Below are 16,417 nucleotides of genomic sequence, written 5' to 3' on the forward strand. Positions count from 1 at the left end.
AAACAGTCTTTTTAATTTGCTATCGGACAAATTTTAATCAAGAAAAACAATCAGATTGAACAGACTGTTTGAATAAGATTCGTTTTACTTATTGTTTTGTCTCGATACAGTGTTCCAGTCGGTGGCTTACAGTGGTGAGTGAAAGTCAGCAAGCCCAAGTTTTCTCGTTTTTTTCCCTAACATTTTCTATTGCAGCTTTTTGTCGTTTTTTACCTAAGCAGTGTTACTTCCTTTGAGTTTTTAATCACTTAATGTTTTTTACGTTTTTTTTTTAACTTCAAAACTGCTAGGGACGTAGGGTTTCTGGCATGAATATTGTGATCGTTGTATTCTCGTCCACACACACAATCTGTGACATGAACAACTAATGATGTATGTTTAGATTAGTTAGTGCTAGTTCAATGTTTTTTTGTGGGTTTTGGCGTCAAGTTTGGAGATAATCGCTAGTTCTGTCTAATTAGATGTTTTTTGCAGTACATATTCAATTTTTATTATTTTCTAATTTAATTTTCAGGCCGGGTTTACCCAACTTCTTAAATCTTTATTGCTAATACTTATTTCGTATTTTTTAATTGTTAATTTCTTTTTAAAATATGGTTTATGCAGATATTCCCAAAGTGATTCGTAATTCATACAAATTTTGACAAGTACAAAATGACATTTTAAACTTGTTTTTGTCCCAGATATTGAGAAAACTTTGTATGAGATCTACAAGCATTTCTTATTTTTATAAATCCATCTTCCCCACATCCGAACTCAAGAAACGTTTAAGGTTATGTTGTATATTTTTGTGACCTTTGTTGACAAGTTGGAAACTTTCAAGAGAGTGCAATAACAACTAAAATTACGAATTAAAGATTAAGAAGTTGTGTAAACAGCACAATTAAATAACACGGTTTTAACCGCTTAAGAATTAAAAATATAGAAGTTGGGTTAACCTGGCCTTAGTAATGAGTAATGACATACTATTTGAAAATTAGTTGTTACTAGAAAAGGAAAGTTTTCATATATTTGAACATTTATATAAGTTAGTAATGGAGGGTGATTCAGAAGCACAGAAAGAAGAAAACGTTTTAGAGACTACTAACTTTATAGATAGACTTTATCTAAATTTACAGCAATTTATACAAAGTAACACATTAATAAAGGATAATAGTAAGAACAGCCAAAAGGTTTAGTGCGTAACTAGTAATCTCAGTTTTATTTCAAAAACGGTTTTTGGAGCTGAAAGCCCCATTTGCGATTAAAATAAGATGCAGAAACAAAAACTCATTTGTCATCTATTAAAAACAAACAGTAAGACAACATTAATTATCATTAACCATTTAAAAAAAGTCTTATGACAAGTGTTTAGTATAAAACTAGTGTAGTACAGTACTGTCTCAATGATTTAATAGATACAGTACACTACTTTTAGCTATTTCATGTATCTTTCCACATATTACAAGGTCTCTAATCTCCCAAATATTTTACTGTACTTCACAAAATTCTATTTTTTGTTGAAACTTCTTCAAACTGTGATGTGAATTATTGTTAACTTGTGACTAACACTAGATGCTTTTGTATCGTGGCTACCAAAAAGGGAAAATTGCAACAGTTTCTTAAACCTGCGTATTTTGAATTTATAGGTTGGGGTATATACGAACGCATGGACTTTAAACGGATTTCGTTCTTTGTTTTAAAGGTTGTAGGTAAATATTACTTAAGAAAAACAATGTATTTAACATGTCGCAGATTATGTGCTAGAGAGGTTTTCCGTTTACATCGTAGTGGTTTAGTTACGTGCGGTCTTGTTCTTTGTGGTGTTTACATTCATTGTGTGTTTTAGATTCCAGAAACACAACACAAAAATTGACTATTGGGTCTGTTTTTTTTTGTTAAATTTCAGTAATTTTCTATAAATCAAGTTTGTCACATTTTTCAAACACGCTTAACACTTACTCTGACATTTTGCTGTATAAATTGAAACTACTTATGCTTTGCGTTCTGCAGTCAGCAGTGAACTCTACATTTTTGACATTCCTCATCTTAAATACCATTTTGCATGTTGTGGTTATGAACTGTGTTGTCATTAGATTTGGTATATCCCACCACTTTTTCTTCAAACTAGAACTGGAACCAGCAGCGTCCGTGCGCTGTGTGTTGGTTGTTCGCAACTAACTGTAAGCTTTACGATTTTTTTTATAGTCATGGCTTACATGGAAATGTTTGGAAACTGCTCTCACACCAACGATTCAGACTTTATGCGTCATTCAGTTCACATGGTCCAGTCGCAATGGGGCAATCCGTCAATGACCACTTTAGCAACTGCGCAGTCGTGTTCGTTCAGCCACGCGTCAATTCATAGCTCATCTAAAAGTATACAAGCGCAATCGTTGTGCTTACCATCACATTCCAGTCTGGACAGGTAATAACTTTATTTTTTTGAATTTTGAAATGTTTTTATGGACTTTTGTTGCTTCAGGGGACCCTCGCCTTTACAATCGCCAAATACAACTCTATCTTCTTCGTCCAGCAATGGTTCAGTAGTTCCTCCCGCTTTGCCGCCTAAACAAAAAATTAGAAAAGCGACCGCAAAATCTCCACCTCCTACACCCACTCCTCCTGCAACGTTTCTTCCTGAACCAAAAACAGCTAGTGCCTCACCATCTCCAAATAAACTGCATAGTTTACCTGATTTATTGGAACACACGACTGCCAAACCTTGTGAGGAAAAGACTGAACTGTCAGAAGTAAATAGATTTTTTCTTACGGTAACGTTTACTGATTTAAAATAAATCTTTGTATGTTTTAGGGGGAAATAAACGATTTAGATTTGATGGAAGAACTGAATGTAGATAAATATTTAATATTAAAGAAACCTGAAGAGGAAGGACCTGAAATACGGGGTGGAACTGTAGATGCTTTGATCATTCAAGCAACCAAAACAGCGAGGAATGGAGGTAAGATAAACATTATCTTACCTTATTATTATTATGGAATATGGGGTATTATGTGTATAGTTGTAGCTATTTTTTTGCAACTTTTCTACATTATTAGCGTACTGATACAATATATTTAGCTTTATTGCAATCAAGACATAACTTTTTGAGTATAAAGTTTTTGACGTCTTTAAGCTTGAATTATGCGATTAACATGATACCTTTTTTTAAATACAAGATATATAAGTTGAACATAGCCAAATTAAAATGAACTGTAGAGATTAATCAATAGTTTTTCAAATTAATAGTTTTCAAATTAAAAGAAGCCGGACTTACATGAATAAAGTCTTCACAAAGTTTCCTAGATTTTATGTCACCACATTTAAAACTTAAATGGATCGATATACCTTATTTTCATGTATGTTATTGTGTTATGGGTGTAACTTTGCCAACTTAATTTGCAATCAGCCCTAATTTTTAATTGAGCTATTTATGTATAATAAAAGTTAATATAGTCTGTTCGGTCACTTCTGACTGTTACGTCACAATCAGCAGCAAAAAACCAATGTCTGTGATTAAATGTGGTATTGATTGTCAAAATGTTTATAGTTTTAGGTTATAACTCAAGGTAGGGGCTACAATACAGAGTTAATATTACAACAATTGAACAATTCTTAAAAGTTTAGAACACTTGTATAGACCTCTGGCAAATTTCAACATCTCTAGAGGCTTCTGGCAATTTTTAGAAGGTATTCAGTCATATTTAGGGGCCTCTGACAATTTAAAACAATTTTTGAAAGGTTTAAGACACTTGTAGAGGCCTCTGGCATTTTTTAGAACGTTGTCAGTAGTATTTAGAGGGTTATGGAACATTCAAAATGATCCTAGAGGCCTCTGACAATTTAAAACAACTCTGAGAAGGCTTAAGACACTTGTAGAAGCTTCTGGCACTTTTTCGACAGTTGTCAATAGCATTTAGAGGTTTATGAAACTTTCAAAATGGTCCTAGAGACATGTGACAATTCAAAACAACTCTGAGAAGGTTTAAGACACTTGTAAAAGCTTCTGGTACTTTTTAGACCGTTGTCAGTAGTATTTAGAGGTTTATGAAACTTTCAAAATGGTCCTAGAGACATGTGACAATTCAAAACAACTCTGAGAAGGTTTAAGACACTTGTAAAAGCTTCTGGTACTTTTTAGACCGTTGTCAGTAGTATTTAGAGGTTTATGAAACTTTCAAAATGGTCCTAGAGACATGTGACAATTCAAAAACTCTGAGAAGGTTTAAGACACTTGTAGAAGCTTCTGGTACTTTTTAGACCGTTGTCAGTAGTATTTAGAGGTTCATGGAACTTTCAAAATGGTCCTAGAGGCCTCTGACAATTTAAAACAACTCTGAGAAGGTTTAAGACACTTGCAGAAGCCATAGTATATGACCAACCAATCAAACTTTATATACAATTGGAAAACTCATTTGGCTGAAAACTTTTTTCTAGCCTTTTCTTTTTTTTATTTTAGCCTTAGACTTTGTACGTTAGATTTTGACATGCTCAAAGCAACTCTTTTTAAAATAACAATAAGTTTTTTAAAATGACATCAGAAGCAAACAAAAATAGCGAATAAGTTTTGCAATGTTTAAAATTTGTAGAACATTTGAAATGCCTACCGGTTGGATTCGTCAACCAACAAACTCCAAATTATATAAGTAATAATAAGGCACTGCAGCTTTTTTACTAGTAGGTAAAGTGCTATTTTATTCACTCAAATGGATAAGTAGGACTTTAAAATTGGCAAAGAAACAAAAGTTATATCCTGTTTTTCTACATGAAAATCGAGATGAAAATATTTCAGACATATCTGAAGAAAACAATATTCTTTGGAGTTGACTCAACAGACAGAGATACGTTCAAGTCAATATAATAATTCTGTAGTGATTTTATTCACTACACTGTTAAAGAAATGTTTTTTTTCTTTCACTTTTTCTATGGAACATTAATTATAATTTGGCAATAAGTACATGAGATTAACAAAACATTTTAAAATCGAACCATATGTATAACCCCAACAAAACTTACTTTTTTGTCAAATTATTTTGTGTGTGTTGTGTGAGTGAGTGAATATTCTAATTCATAAAATGTTTGTAGTATTTGCATATCAAGAAGCGTTCCTCACGACCTACCGAACCTTCATCACACCAATCGATTTAATCATAAAACTAATCAGAAGATTCAATCACTTCTACTATCAAAACGACAAAAAGTCCAGGTACAGAGAGGCATTTGCCCTTATTGTTAGGGTGGTCAACGATCTTACGTAAGTTTTTTTATTACAAGAAATCTACTTGTTCTATTAAAACAATTAATTTTTCCAGATCTTTGGATTTGAATGAAAATTTGGCTATCAAATTAATGAACTTTGTGCAACACTTAATTTCTTGCGGTGAGCTCACTTTAGCTAAAGCTTTGAGAGTAAAATTGTTAGAGAGATATGAAGCTATGCAGAGAGTAATGAGGTAAAAATGACCGGTTAGAAATTTGGTCTGTTTTATAAATTGTGGTGTTTTAGGTATACTCATGTACTCACCAGTACGACGTTAAATACACGCACTTCTACCACTTTACTTGATTTTAAATCTGAGCAAATAGCTGAGCAGATGACCCTTTTGGATGCGGAGCTTTTTATGAAAATTGAAATCCCCGAAGTTTTAATTTGGGCGCAGGAGCAAAAAGAGGAGAGTAGTCCGAATTTGACTCGGTTTACTGAGCATTTCAACAAAATGTCTTATTGGTAAGTAATGTTTTTTTTTTGTTAACGCCATTCAGTTTTTAAGTTATTTGTAATCTATTTAGGGCGAGGACGAGAATTCTCACCGCTGAAACGAAAGAAATTCGCGAAAAGTATTTTTTGAAATTTATCAAAATCATGAAGCATCTTAGGAAAATTAACAATTTCAACTCGTACCTGGCACTGCTGAGCGCTCTTGACTCTGCACCAGTTAGACGATTAGAGTGGCAGAAACAAGTGCAAGAAGGGCTAAAAGAATACTGTGCCCTTATTGATAGCAGTTCTAGTTTTAGGGCGTATCGCACAGCTTTGTCGGACACGCAACCACCTTGTATACCATACATGTAAGTATTTTAACTTTCAAACCTGTATGAAATGTGGAGATTACTGACGTTTAAATACTGAATTTTATATAACATAGATAAGTTACTGTTCTCGCGGAGTGAGTTTACCCGTGCCTCACGAAGGTTACGTTATTTATAATCATATGAATCAAATCAAGTTTTCGTCAACAAACCTGTTGTGTTCATATTATAGAAAGGGGCGTGTCTAAAGCTTCGTCACGTTTAAAATTTTGCGTGTATTGTCAGTCAGAAAGTAGAGATCTTTGACTGCAAATTTGCACTAAAACAACCTTATACCAAAGCAAATCAAAAATATCTTGACCGAAATAACATTTTTTGTTTATGAGAAGTCTCCCTTTGGATCATAGAATTCCGTCTAAATTTGAAACCTAATTTATTTACCAAAATTTGCAAAGATGTATCACCAATATGTAGTATTTCTTTAACCTTAAGCTCTTGATTTAGGTTCTGGATGGTTACATGTTTCTCTAAAATAAATACAACAAATTAAAAATTCAATAAGACATTCTGAGTGATGCTGTAGTTTCTCATATCTCATTTTCAGGTTGCAATCCACTTATTTTATTTTAAACCTGCTGGAAAACATTTTAGATGCTTATTTTATTTTTTCTATGACTTTATTATTAATATGTTTGAAGAAATTTTTATGAAAAATCTATAATGCAACCCAAAAATCTCAGTCTCTGGAAACAATAAAATGTTAATAGATGTTTCTACAAAAGTAGATATATTTTACTATTATTAACATACTATCGTTGTAGATATCATATAATGAATTTCGAACATTCATTTTCATGCTTTCAGATAAATCAGTGGTCTTAACCCGTCGATAACGTCTCGATTTACGTTTTCTAGGTGAGGAAATCATAAGATTAATTGCTTGCTTTTTCCGAGTCGAATAAACAGTTTTGCAGGAAATTTTCAAAGCAGCTGCAACCTTCTAGTATCAAAAAAAGAAATACATCAGTAAGAATATGTAAGGTCGTAAAATTTCTTATTTTCTTCCTGAACAGATGATAAAGCTTCTAAAGGTCCTCCATTGCTTTTTTCCAATTCAAAATATTCACAAAGGTTAAGAATTAACTGCTGGGCTTGTCTGTGGAGAATTTTCCCAGGCATTTTCTAAAAAAATACTGTAATAGTAAGTAATTCCGAATTTAGGAAAAACCAAATGGCTAAATAAAAACCATAATAGACACTCCCACTTTTTTTTCAAAACAGGTTAGTAATTGTGCCAATTTTGGTTAGATCGTGACAGCCGACATAAAAAAAATAAAAATATTAATAATAATATTATGAAAGTACTTACAGAATGTTAAAAGCGTAGAAACAATAGCTCTTAAAAGAACTGTGGTGGTGTGGTAAATAGAAAACTTTATAAATGATTAACAACACAAAGAAACTGAAAAGAATTAATAGTAAACAAATCAAATAAATTTCGATGGTTTTCAAACTGACAATGACTGAAATAGAAGCGCTAATCAGTAAATGTTTATTTTGGAAGACATTCACTTAGATATTTACCCTTTCTGAAAGTGAACAATAGACAAGGATGAAGTCAATATTGCATGTCTACTTCTAAATCACAGGGGGATAACGCACGGGTAAACTCAGTCCGCGAGAACAGTAAGCTGTTTTTACTTAGAGTGTTAACCTGGAATATTTTTTTAGAGGATTAGTACTACAAGATCTGACTTTTGTACATATAGGAAACACTGATTTGTTACCCAACGGGATGATTAACTTCTCTAAACGATGGCAACAGTTCAACATCGTGGAAAACATGAAGAAGTTCAAAAATGAGTAAGTATTTTTTGAAACAATTATTTTTCTTCAAAATCCCTATAAGAAATAATCGGTAATAAAGTTTCGGCGTTATTTTCAGAACGTACACTTTCAAAAAGAACGAGAAAATAATCCAATTTTTCCAAAACTTTGATGATTGCATTGGGGAAGACGCTATGTGGAAACTATCAGAAAAAATTAAACCCCGCGGCGGCAAAAAAACGTATTGAATCTTTAACAAGGAATTTTTTGTTATGTTGATAAATCCACAGCTGGCTGTAGTGGAAGTCGAACCACGAGTTTTTAATTCGTGTTGATCTTAAAACGATGATTTTTGCCTTTGAACTCTCTGGGTAATAATACGCAAAATAGTGCCAATTGAACAACATATAAAGAAGCTTAGGCGATGACTTGACCCTTAAAGCAATATATTGAATAAATCGATTTTGTGCAATTATTATGCTAGGTAATAATAGTCACTAATGAGGTACAATGTTCACTGAATAAACACTTTATGCTAAACTTTTGTCAAAATATATCTGAAAGTGATTTCAACACTAACCAACACCCAATTAATATGAACACTACTGAACTTTTACGAACAAACAAAACATTAACAATTATATTCACGGGTTAGCTAGTATTAGATTAATCAAGGCTGCGTGTAAATGGATTTAGTTGGGTAGAATGCAGAATACTTTATTCCAACAATCAATTTTGTAAACAATTTTTTTCTAATTTTGACATGTAAAGTGACACTTTTCATAACCCTTGCCAGTGATACAACGTTTTACATTTCGCAATCAGTTGTGAAAAGTATGTAGGTATATCTACTATGAAAAAAATGGTTAACTCAATATTTGATTGTTTATATTCAATAAGATAATTATTCCTATTGAAAAATTATCATAAAAGTCAATAAGGTAATTGATTATAAGAAAGTGCATTGGAAAATTTATTGGAAATATGTAGGTGTATGAAACTTGGTGAAAAACTAATCTTTATAAATATTTATAACACAATTTGAGCAATTACTGATACTGCCTCCAGATGACAAAGATGTGTTTGCATTTGTATTTATTTGTGTATTTTGCACTAAAGCTTCTCCAAGAAACCTGGATGCAATTCTCCGCTTATTCTCTACGGAATTATCGACGTAACCTTCTGCCACTGCGTTGGACTTCCATCCTCCATGTTGCTTAATTTGTAAAAGATCTGCGCCAAAATCCGCAAGCAGTGTAGTCGATGATCTTCGAAAACAATGTATAGAGCTGGATTGGGTAATTTTAGAAACGCCGCTATATTTTTCAGTATATTTCCAAAAGTATTAATACCCACAGGTTGAGGTCCACATTTTCCGTTAGAATACTTAATAAAAAATCTGTCCTGTTTCATGTTTGGTGGTCGCAACGAAACGTACTTTTTTATAATTTCAATGAAGTTTAACCCGTCAATGTTTCCCGATGTTATTTACGACGTATGTTTGTCTTTGTGTTAGGAATTGTTACTTTAAAGTACTGTCCTTCATCAACGAGGTTATCCACGCGAATAAATGTTAATTCACTTTTCCGGCAAGCACCAGAGATGCCAATAATCAAGACCACCTAAAATAACAAATATCCGTTATTAAAAAATACGTTAGGTATTGTCATAAACAGGTACCTTAGTCATTAGGTAATGTGAATCGTCAGCTTTTGTGAGAAAATTAGCAATGTTTTCTTTCGTCAGGACATTTGACTTCTTAGGCTGATAATTTTTGGAGTGACGCTTTAAAAATGCAAGTAAACCAGTAAATTTCTTGATGTCCACATTTCATTTTAGAGATAGTTCCGTTCTTAACATAGAATAGAGGCTTCATAAGGTGGAATTCTTCATGGTCTTCTTTTCTTCGAACATTTTTATCTTTGCACCAAATTTGGCATATGCCAAATCATACTTTCCTTTCGATTTTGTCGGAATAACAGTGGATCTTTGGGCGGCTTCTTCAATATCTTTGTTAATATCACTTTCTTCGCTTGACATGGTTTTGGTACTTACTTTTTAATTACCAATGAAAAGTAACACCAAAAATCTGTGATCAAAAGTAATGTGTCTAGCTTGACATTAAATTATTTTGGGAATCTAGGCAACGGTACATAGTACACCTGCAATATTTTAAAAAGAGTACACCTGCATTATTTTAAAGTCTTTTAAGGTGATTTACAAGTATTATTCTGTATGATCGTATTCTGAACGCCGAGGTCAAAATTAGAAAAAAATCTTGTATGTAACACGTTGGGAAATTAAATTTTTGTGTACACAAAAACGTACTTTTCCCAACTGGTTACATAAATAGCTAGTGAATATTTTGCTTTAACCATACATTCTTAGCAAATTGAAATTTTGCGTTTTACCCCTTGCTTGCTTTTGGTAATAAGACTGATATAATTGGTGTTTACTATAAGATTTTAGGAATAACTGTCCGCACTTGAATGGTGATAACATAAATACGTACAGCTCGCAGTAAAAAAAAAAACAAACCAAATTACTTGAGTGAATTATCAGGCCTAAATTAGAAAATACATGGTTGTGTTGGCGTTTTTTATTATTAGAACATCACGCCTGCCATTTATGTAAGTAGAAACTTTTTACACTCTGCAAATATACCTCACATTTGTCAATTTAGCCACATCATCAATACGACTTAAGGAAATAATAATTTTCTAACTTTTATTTAGTGCAGGTGTGTGAAAATTTGTTAATCATACTTTACCAAAAATACCTATACTGACATAAAATGTAAAAAGGCTTCGTCTCAGCATCGTAATAGTAGGTTAACTGTAACGATCGTCTTTCAATTAATCTTAAGTAAACGTAACAAAATGTGAGTGCGTTTAGACTGTGATATTAATTACGCAAAAATTGTCCTATAAGTTGTCCATGGTTTAAAAAAGTATTTCCCGTTTAGTATTGACTTTCATTCAATTTATAAATTGCTAACTGGAAAAACAAAGTAACATAGAAATTTATTTGTCAATTTGAAATTTTTTCTAGACTCTAATGGGTCGACCCATGATTTCACATGCTCCTTGTTTGGAGAATACAAATCTTTACAGTTGAGAAATATGAGTATTTATGAGACAAACAAGCTGAACGAATGATTAAAAGTCATGATTTTTATTTAATTTCCAGATCTGAAATTACACAGAGTGTCCCTAAAATAACTGATGTTCAGGGTGATTGTTTATAACTTACACAATAACTAAATTTAGACAGTTTCAAAAGTTGAAATTGCAAACAGAGACATGTCACGTGACTTTTATAATCCAATTATTGAACTTGCAACACTGTAACGGCCAGTTGACACCTGTCAAAACAGTAACGTGACTATAAAAAATAGTTTGAACTGTGAAAACTTGCTAAATCAAATTTAGATAGATTGATTCCTGCTAATCTGAAATTGTAAGAGATATCACGTGACTTAAATAGTCAACTTTAGAGCTTGCAACACTTTAAAGGCCATTTGAAACCTGTCAAAACAGTCACGTGATCATACAAAAATAGTATAAACTGTGAAAATTTGCTAAATCAAATTTAGACAGTTGTAAAATCTGAAATTGTAAGAGATATGTCACGTGACTTAAATAAGTCAATTTTTGAGCTTGCATCACTGTAACGGCCAGTTGGTACATATCAAAACAGTCACGTGACCATAAAAAATAATATAAACTGTGAAAGTTGACATCATGAAAAAATCTTCCGATAGAGCAAATAAAATACAGGGTGATCTATTTAAAATAAGCAAATTTTGACATTAGATTGTGGCGATTTAGAAAAAATACTGCACCTTTGCTATTTTAATCTTTAATAGATCAAAATTTAGGAAGTTAGTTGTTTAGTAAAATATAAACATTCGCCTGTATATTGGTTTATCACAAATTCTTTAACCAAAACTAATGAAGGGGTGTTAAATCACAGTCTAAACAAACAAGCTTCAGTATTTAGGTTAAATTTAAAAACTCCTTTACGCAGAATTTCGCTTCTAGTCACGCCGGCTCACGAATATGTTTAAGAGGAAATTTTTATGTATACACATATTAAAGTAAGAAAATTCGCATTTAATTTTGAGATAGGTCATTTACAAGTTTTTAAATTATGTGGTCACGTCACTTTATTAGGGAGATTATACGAGAAGAGAGCTGTAAATAGAAAGGCGTTTCACGGATACGTTAATTCACTTCGAAATTTATGCCGTTGTGTTTGTAAGCATATTTTAAAATTACAATTTAATGAATCGACCACTAAGTATGTACGGTAAGTATTATAGTAGCAAATTCTTGGTAATAAGTAAGGTTTAAGATATGAGTGTGTAGGTGTTAACTAGTCCGAAATAACGAACGTCATATTTGCAGTAAAATCTTAGACTTTTTGGTTAACTATCTATATTATTTATGCGTTTTTTTTGGGTGTCCATTTTGTGGGTTAACATTTTTGTCCAAATGTTTGAAATCGAGATTTGTGCAACATAAAATTGTTCATACAGTGCGTTTTTTCTAACGCGCAACATAGGATTTTACGTGTTAAATTTTTAAGCCCATGTTAGACCATGTTATTTTGGAACTACAAGTATAAAACTTGACGGGTGGCTGTTTCGTACTCTGAAGCTTAAGTAAGTTTACCAATTCGGCCTAAAAAGTGTTAAAAAGCTTGCAAAAAATCATCTTTTTTGGATAAGGTTTTATCGTTTCTTACTCCCTGTATGCATTGTTGTTCTTTGTTGTTTTTGATACTGGCACGGCAGGTAGCAGGTAAAATTTGGCGTAGAAAGTAAATCAGGGTGATCATTAACTTTATATCAAGAAAGTTAAGAACAAAAGAAGTATTTTTATAACTGAATTGTTCAAAGTGACCTCCATTTGAAGCCAAACAGTATTCCAAACAATCATAAAATGCCCTTTTGACGTTCAAAAGATGTCGGGTCGTGATGCAGTCAAAATATGTCACTTTACCTGCTACCTGCCCTGCCAGTATAAAAACAACAAGGAACAACAATGCATACAGGGAGTATGGAACGATAAAATCTTTTCGAAAAAAAATGATTTTTTTCCAGTTTTTAATCACTTTTTAGACCAAATTGGTAGACTTACTTAAGCTTCAGGGTACTAAAGACACACCCGTCAAGTTATAGACTTGCAGTTCCAAAATAAAATGGTCTAACATGGGCTTAAAAATTTAACACGTAAAATCCTATGTTGCGCGTTAAAAAAAACGCACTGTATAAGATCAACAACAGATATAAATAAGCATTGTCGATAGATTTTTTTAATTGTAGCCGTCCTGGTGCGTTTTTGTCTTGAAAAGAAAAATTTAAAAAACCTTAAGGAGAAAGCTATACAGGGTTATTCACGTTATTCGACACAGAAGAATGTGACTAAACTATTCACTTTCAAAAAAGTTTTGATTCTGGGATGGATATAGATAGACCTATTGGAGGTATCTTTTAAAAATATTTTCAAGATTTACCGGTTGTCCCAAATGCAGAAAACGTATCAAAGTCATGTTTTTCCAAATGGAACACCTAGTATATTACCTTATTTTCAGAATCTACGTTGAAAATAAAAGGTAATTTCATTGATGTTTGATAGGTCTAAACTTTAGTTTCTCAAATATTCCTTAATTTGTAAAAATGTAGAACAAATAAGTAAGTATTTATTTAGCATCAATGCTACAAAAGATACATGTTATAAAAAGGTCACTTAACTATAAGAATAAACTAAAAGTTTTGAGTCTTATCTAAATGGGAACACTAATGTCTAAAACTAAACAAGCAATGTAAAAATAAAATAAAACACACACTCACAAATTAAAACTAAATAAATATTAACATTTAAACATTCAACCTTCCTTCCTTGTCAAAATCAAATAGAACCCCAACTATTTTATGGTTACAGTATTAAAGTATTAAGGTTTCATACCGCTAATTGTTAACGTTTTCTTGGAAAATCGACATTTCTTAAACTAGAGCTGACTTTGACTGATTTTTGATATCGTTCAAAGATCACTTGGTATTTTTTCCAATTACATATCTATCGTTGTAATCTAAGTAAAGCTTAGAATAAAATAGTGGCTTAATACTTTGTAAATTTGCTATACAATTTACAAAAATAATTCATAAAAATGTTTAAAACGGCTACCATTCGACTACAAACACAAACATACCAACTCCGTTTTTGAATCCTTCAGCAAAATTATTAAGTATCTTAATGGATATACTCCTAAAAATTTCGCTAATTCGCTATTTAAGCTGTCATTTAAAACAGTTTGAATCTGTGGTAATTTCTCAAGGGTATCAAAAATCACTCAAAACCGGTGTGAGTTCGAGAAATGTTGGCTTTCCGAGAAAACGCGAACAGTTAACCATAGAAGGATCGATATTTTTCGATAGATAATTAAATTTTGCATCTACTTTAACCATAAAATAGGTGTTCAATTGGATTTTGATAAGTTTTTAAAGTTTAAAGGTTGCAATTATTGGGTAAAAATTTTGAGACATCCTGTATGAGCTAGACAATTTCTCAACCATGAATCCTAAATCCTATCAAACATCAATAAAATTACCTTTTATTTTCAACGTAAATTTTGAAAATCAAATAAAATACTATAACTTTGATACTTTTTCATCCCAGAATCAAAACTCTGTTGAAAGTAAATACTTTAGTCATAATTTTCCGTGTCGAATAACGTGAATAACCCCGTATAATTGTCGGTTAGTTTCAATTACCTGGAGCGTTTGTGCAGATTGAGTCTTTTCAAAGCCTTTTCTGAACATTGTTTTCCATAGCTCTCTAGTTCCATTTATTTTAGCTGCATTATATTAGTTTTCTGTAAAGATTATGTTAGAGAATCATATAGATCTTCTATAAGCAGTTGGTACCATTATTTGCCTAATAATTTTATTTCGGTAACCACCATAATGTTCGTCATTTTGTCTGGCCTAGTTTAAACTCTGCTGATATTTTATAATTTCAAAAGAACGTACATATTTACAGAAGACCAAATGTAGCTGTGGCACTATCATTGGAATTTTTGAGTTTTGGCTCTCAGGTTTCGGAATCTAAAACCTTCTAAAGCAACAATTGGCTAAAGTCAGTGAACTGTATAACCTTCTCAGTATATTTCAACCTTCAGGACATTATCTTTGGTTATAAGCTATTTTATAAAAACAACAGTCAAATTAGATATAAATAAATCATTGCTCACTAAATGGATACCCAGTGTCAAATCTATACATACAGGATAATTTTAAGTTCAATCTTTCATTTAAAAAATTGATAATAATTTGAAATGACAGTGCTGGAAGCTTTGATGGAACTAATTAATGGTTGAAACTTGACACATCCTGTATTGAGTACCATTTATTTGCCAAATCACTTTTTTGTATAATTTGTTAGTTATAAAGTACGAATCTAACGGTAATTAATGAAAAATAGATGCATTCTAGGTTATAGGGTGCATGAGGGTGAAAACACTAGTCTTAAACTAGAGGAAATCAGAAATCAACCACTAAAATGATGCTCTTAGATACATATTTTAAAATTGCTTCGAGAATAATAAAATCGCATCTTTACTTTGTCTTTTATCTCACAATTTTAGTTGACGTTAATGTTAACCATAATAATAGAGGCCTAACTAAACTATAAGCCCTAGTTTTAGAGTAAGGGGTGATTGAATTCAGCTGATTTAGGTGTATCACGACACTAATCTTATGATATAATATTATGCTAATCAATTAGGTACAGAGCGTGTGAATACCCATAGCAAAGTCATCTCGTTTGATTTTTTTTATAATAATTTATTCGAAATAAATCAATTATTAAATTCTTTTTGGACCAGAAGTAAGTTACCAATCATTCACTGTTCAAGATCAGAAACTTTGCGTTATAAGAGATTTTATGAGATTTTTTATTTATCATCAATTGAAAGCGTTGTAAATAGACACAGTATTTATATAAAATTTTAATTTATTTTATAATTTAGTGTGAGTATCGTAGCTTTATGTTTTATGATTTGTTATACAAATCAGTATACCTATTTTTACTGTGTTATCGAGTTCTGGGTAATTTGTTATGTTATGCACTTGTTTTGAATTATTATTTATAAGATATACTCTCGTACGGTTTATTCACTGGCACTTTCTCTTTAAGCAAATCGTTATTGTGGATAATTTAGTAGGAGGGTGCACAATCTAACAAATAACCTTGTAATTTTACAGTTTTGTGACGATATTCGTTTATTATTGTACGTCCAAACATATTGATTGCTTTATTAAATTACTTTATAGTGTGATAAAATACATAGAAATGTCAGAGTATAAATTGTGTGTTTTTATCTTTATGTCCTACCTAATTCAGGATTTCATTACAGATTTCTTTGTGATTAGTACTTTAAATGATGCTTTGCCACTTTTTCAATTTTAATTATTAGTTTTCCAAATGTAAATCAAATTTTATAGGAAATTGAAAATGTCATCAAGTATGTTGAGAAAATTTATGGGGATTATTCTGTCAGTTTTTCACTTTTAGG

At 31.7% G+C, this 16,417-nt stretch overlaps 1 protein-coding gene across 1 annotated transcript in view; it reads left to right on the forward strand.

The window, feature by feature from the left end:
• The window catches only part of C3G (C3G guanyl-nucleotide exchange factor), a 29,800-nt gene extending 13,591 nt beyond the window's left edge, over window positions 1-16,209 (forward strand). Inside the window, 11 exon segments of the mRNA XM_081973222.1 lie at window positions 111-134; window positions 1,629-1,691; window positions 2,188-2,407; window positions 2,465-2,732; window positions 2,795-2,942; window positions 5,066-5,234; window positions 5,293-5,433; window positions 5,487-5,708; window positions 5,771-6,049; window positions 7,742-7,873; window positions 7,956-16,209. Of these exon segments, the coding sequence (XP_081829348.1) occupies window positions 111-134; window positions 1,629-1,691; window positions 2,188-2,407; window positions 2,465-2,732; window positions 2,795-2,942; window positions 5,066-5,234; window positions 5,293-5,433; window positions 5,487-5,708; window positions 5,771-6,049; window positions 7,742-7,873; window positions 7,956-8,085 (1,796 nt within the window). The 3' untranslated portion in view covers window positions 8,086-16,209.
• Window positions 16,210-16,417: the final 208 nt, after the last annotated feature.

The sequence above is a fragment of the Ips typographus genome, linkage group LG2 (genome assembly GCF_016097725.1).
Source record: "Ips typographus isolate SLU linkage group LG2, UJ_Ityp_2.0, whole genome shotgun sequence".
Classification (NCBI taxonomy): domain Eukaryota; kingdom Metazoa; phylum Arthropoda; class Insecta; order Coleoptera; family Curculionidae; genus Ips; species Ips typographus.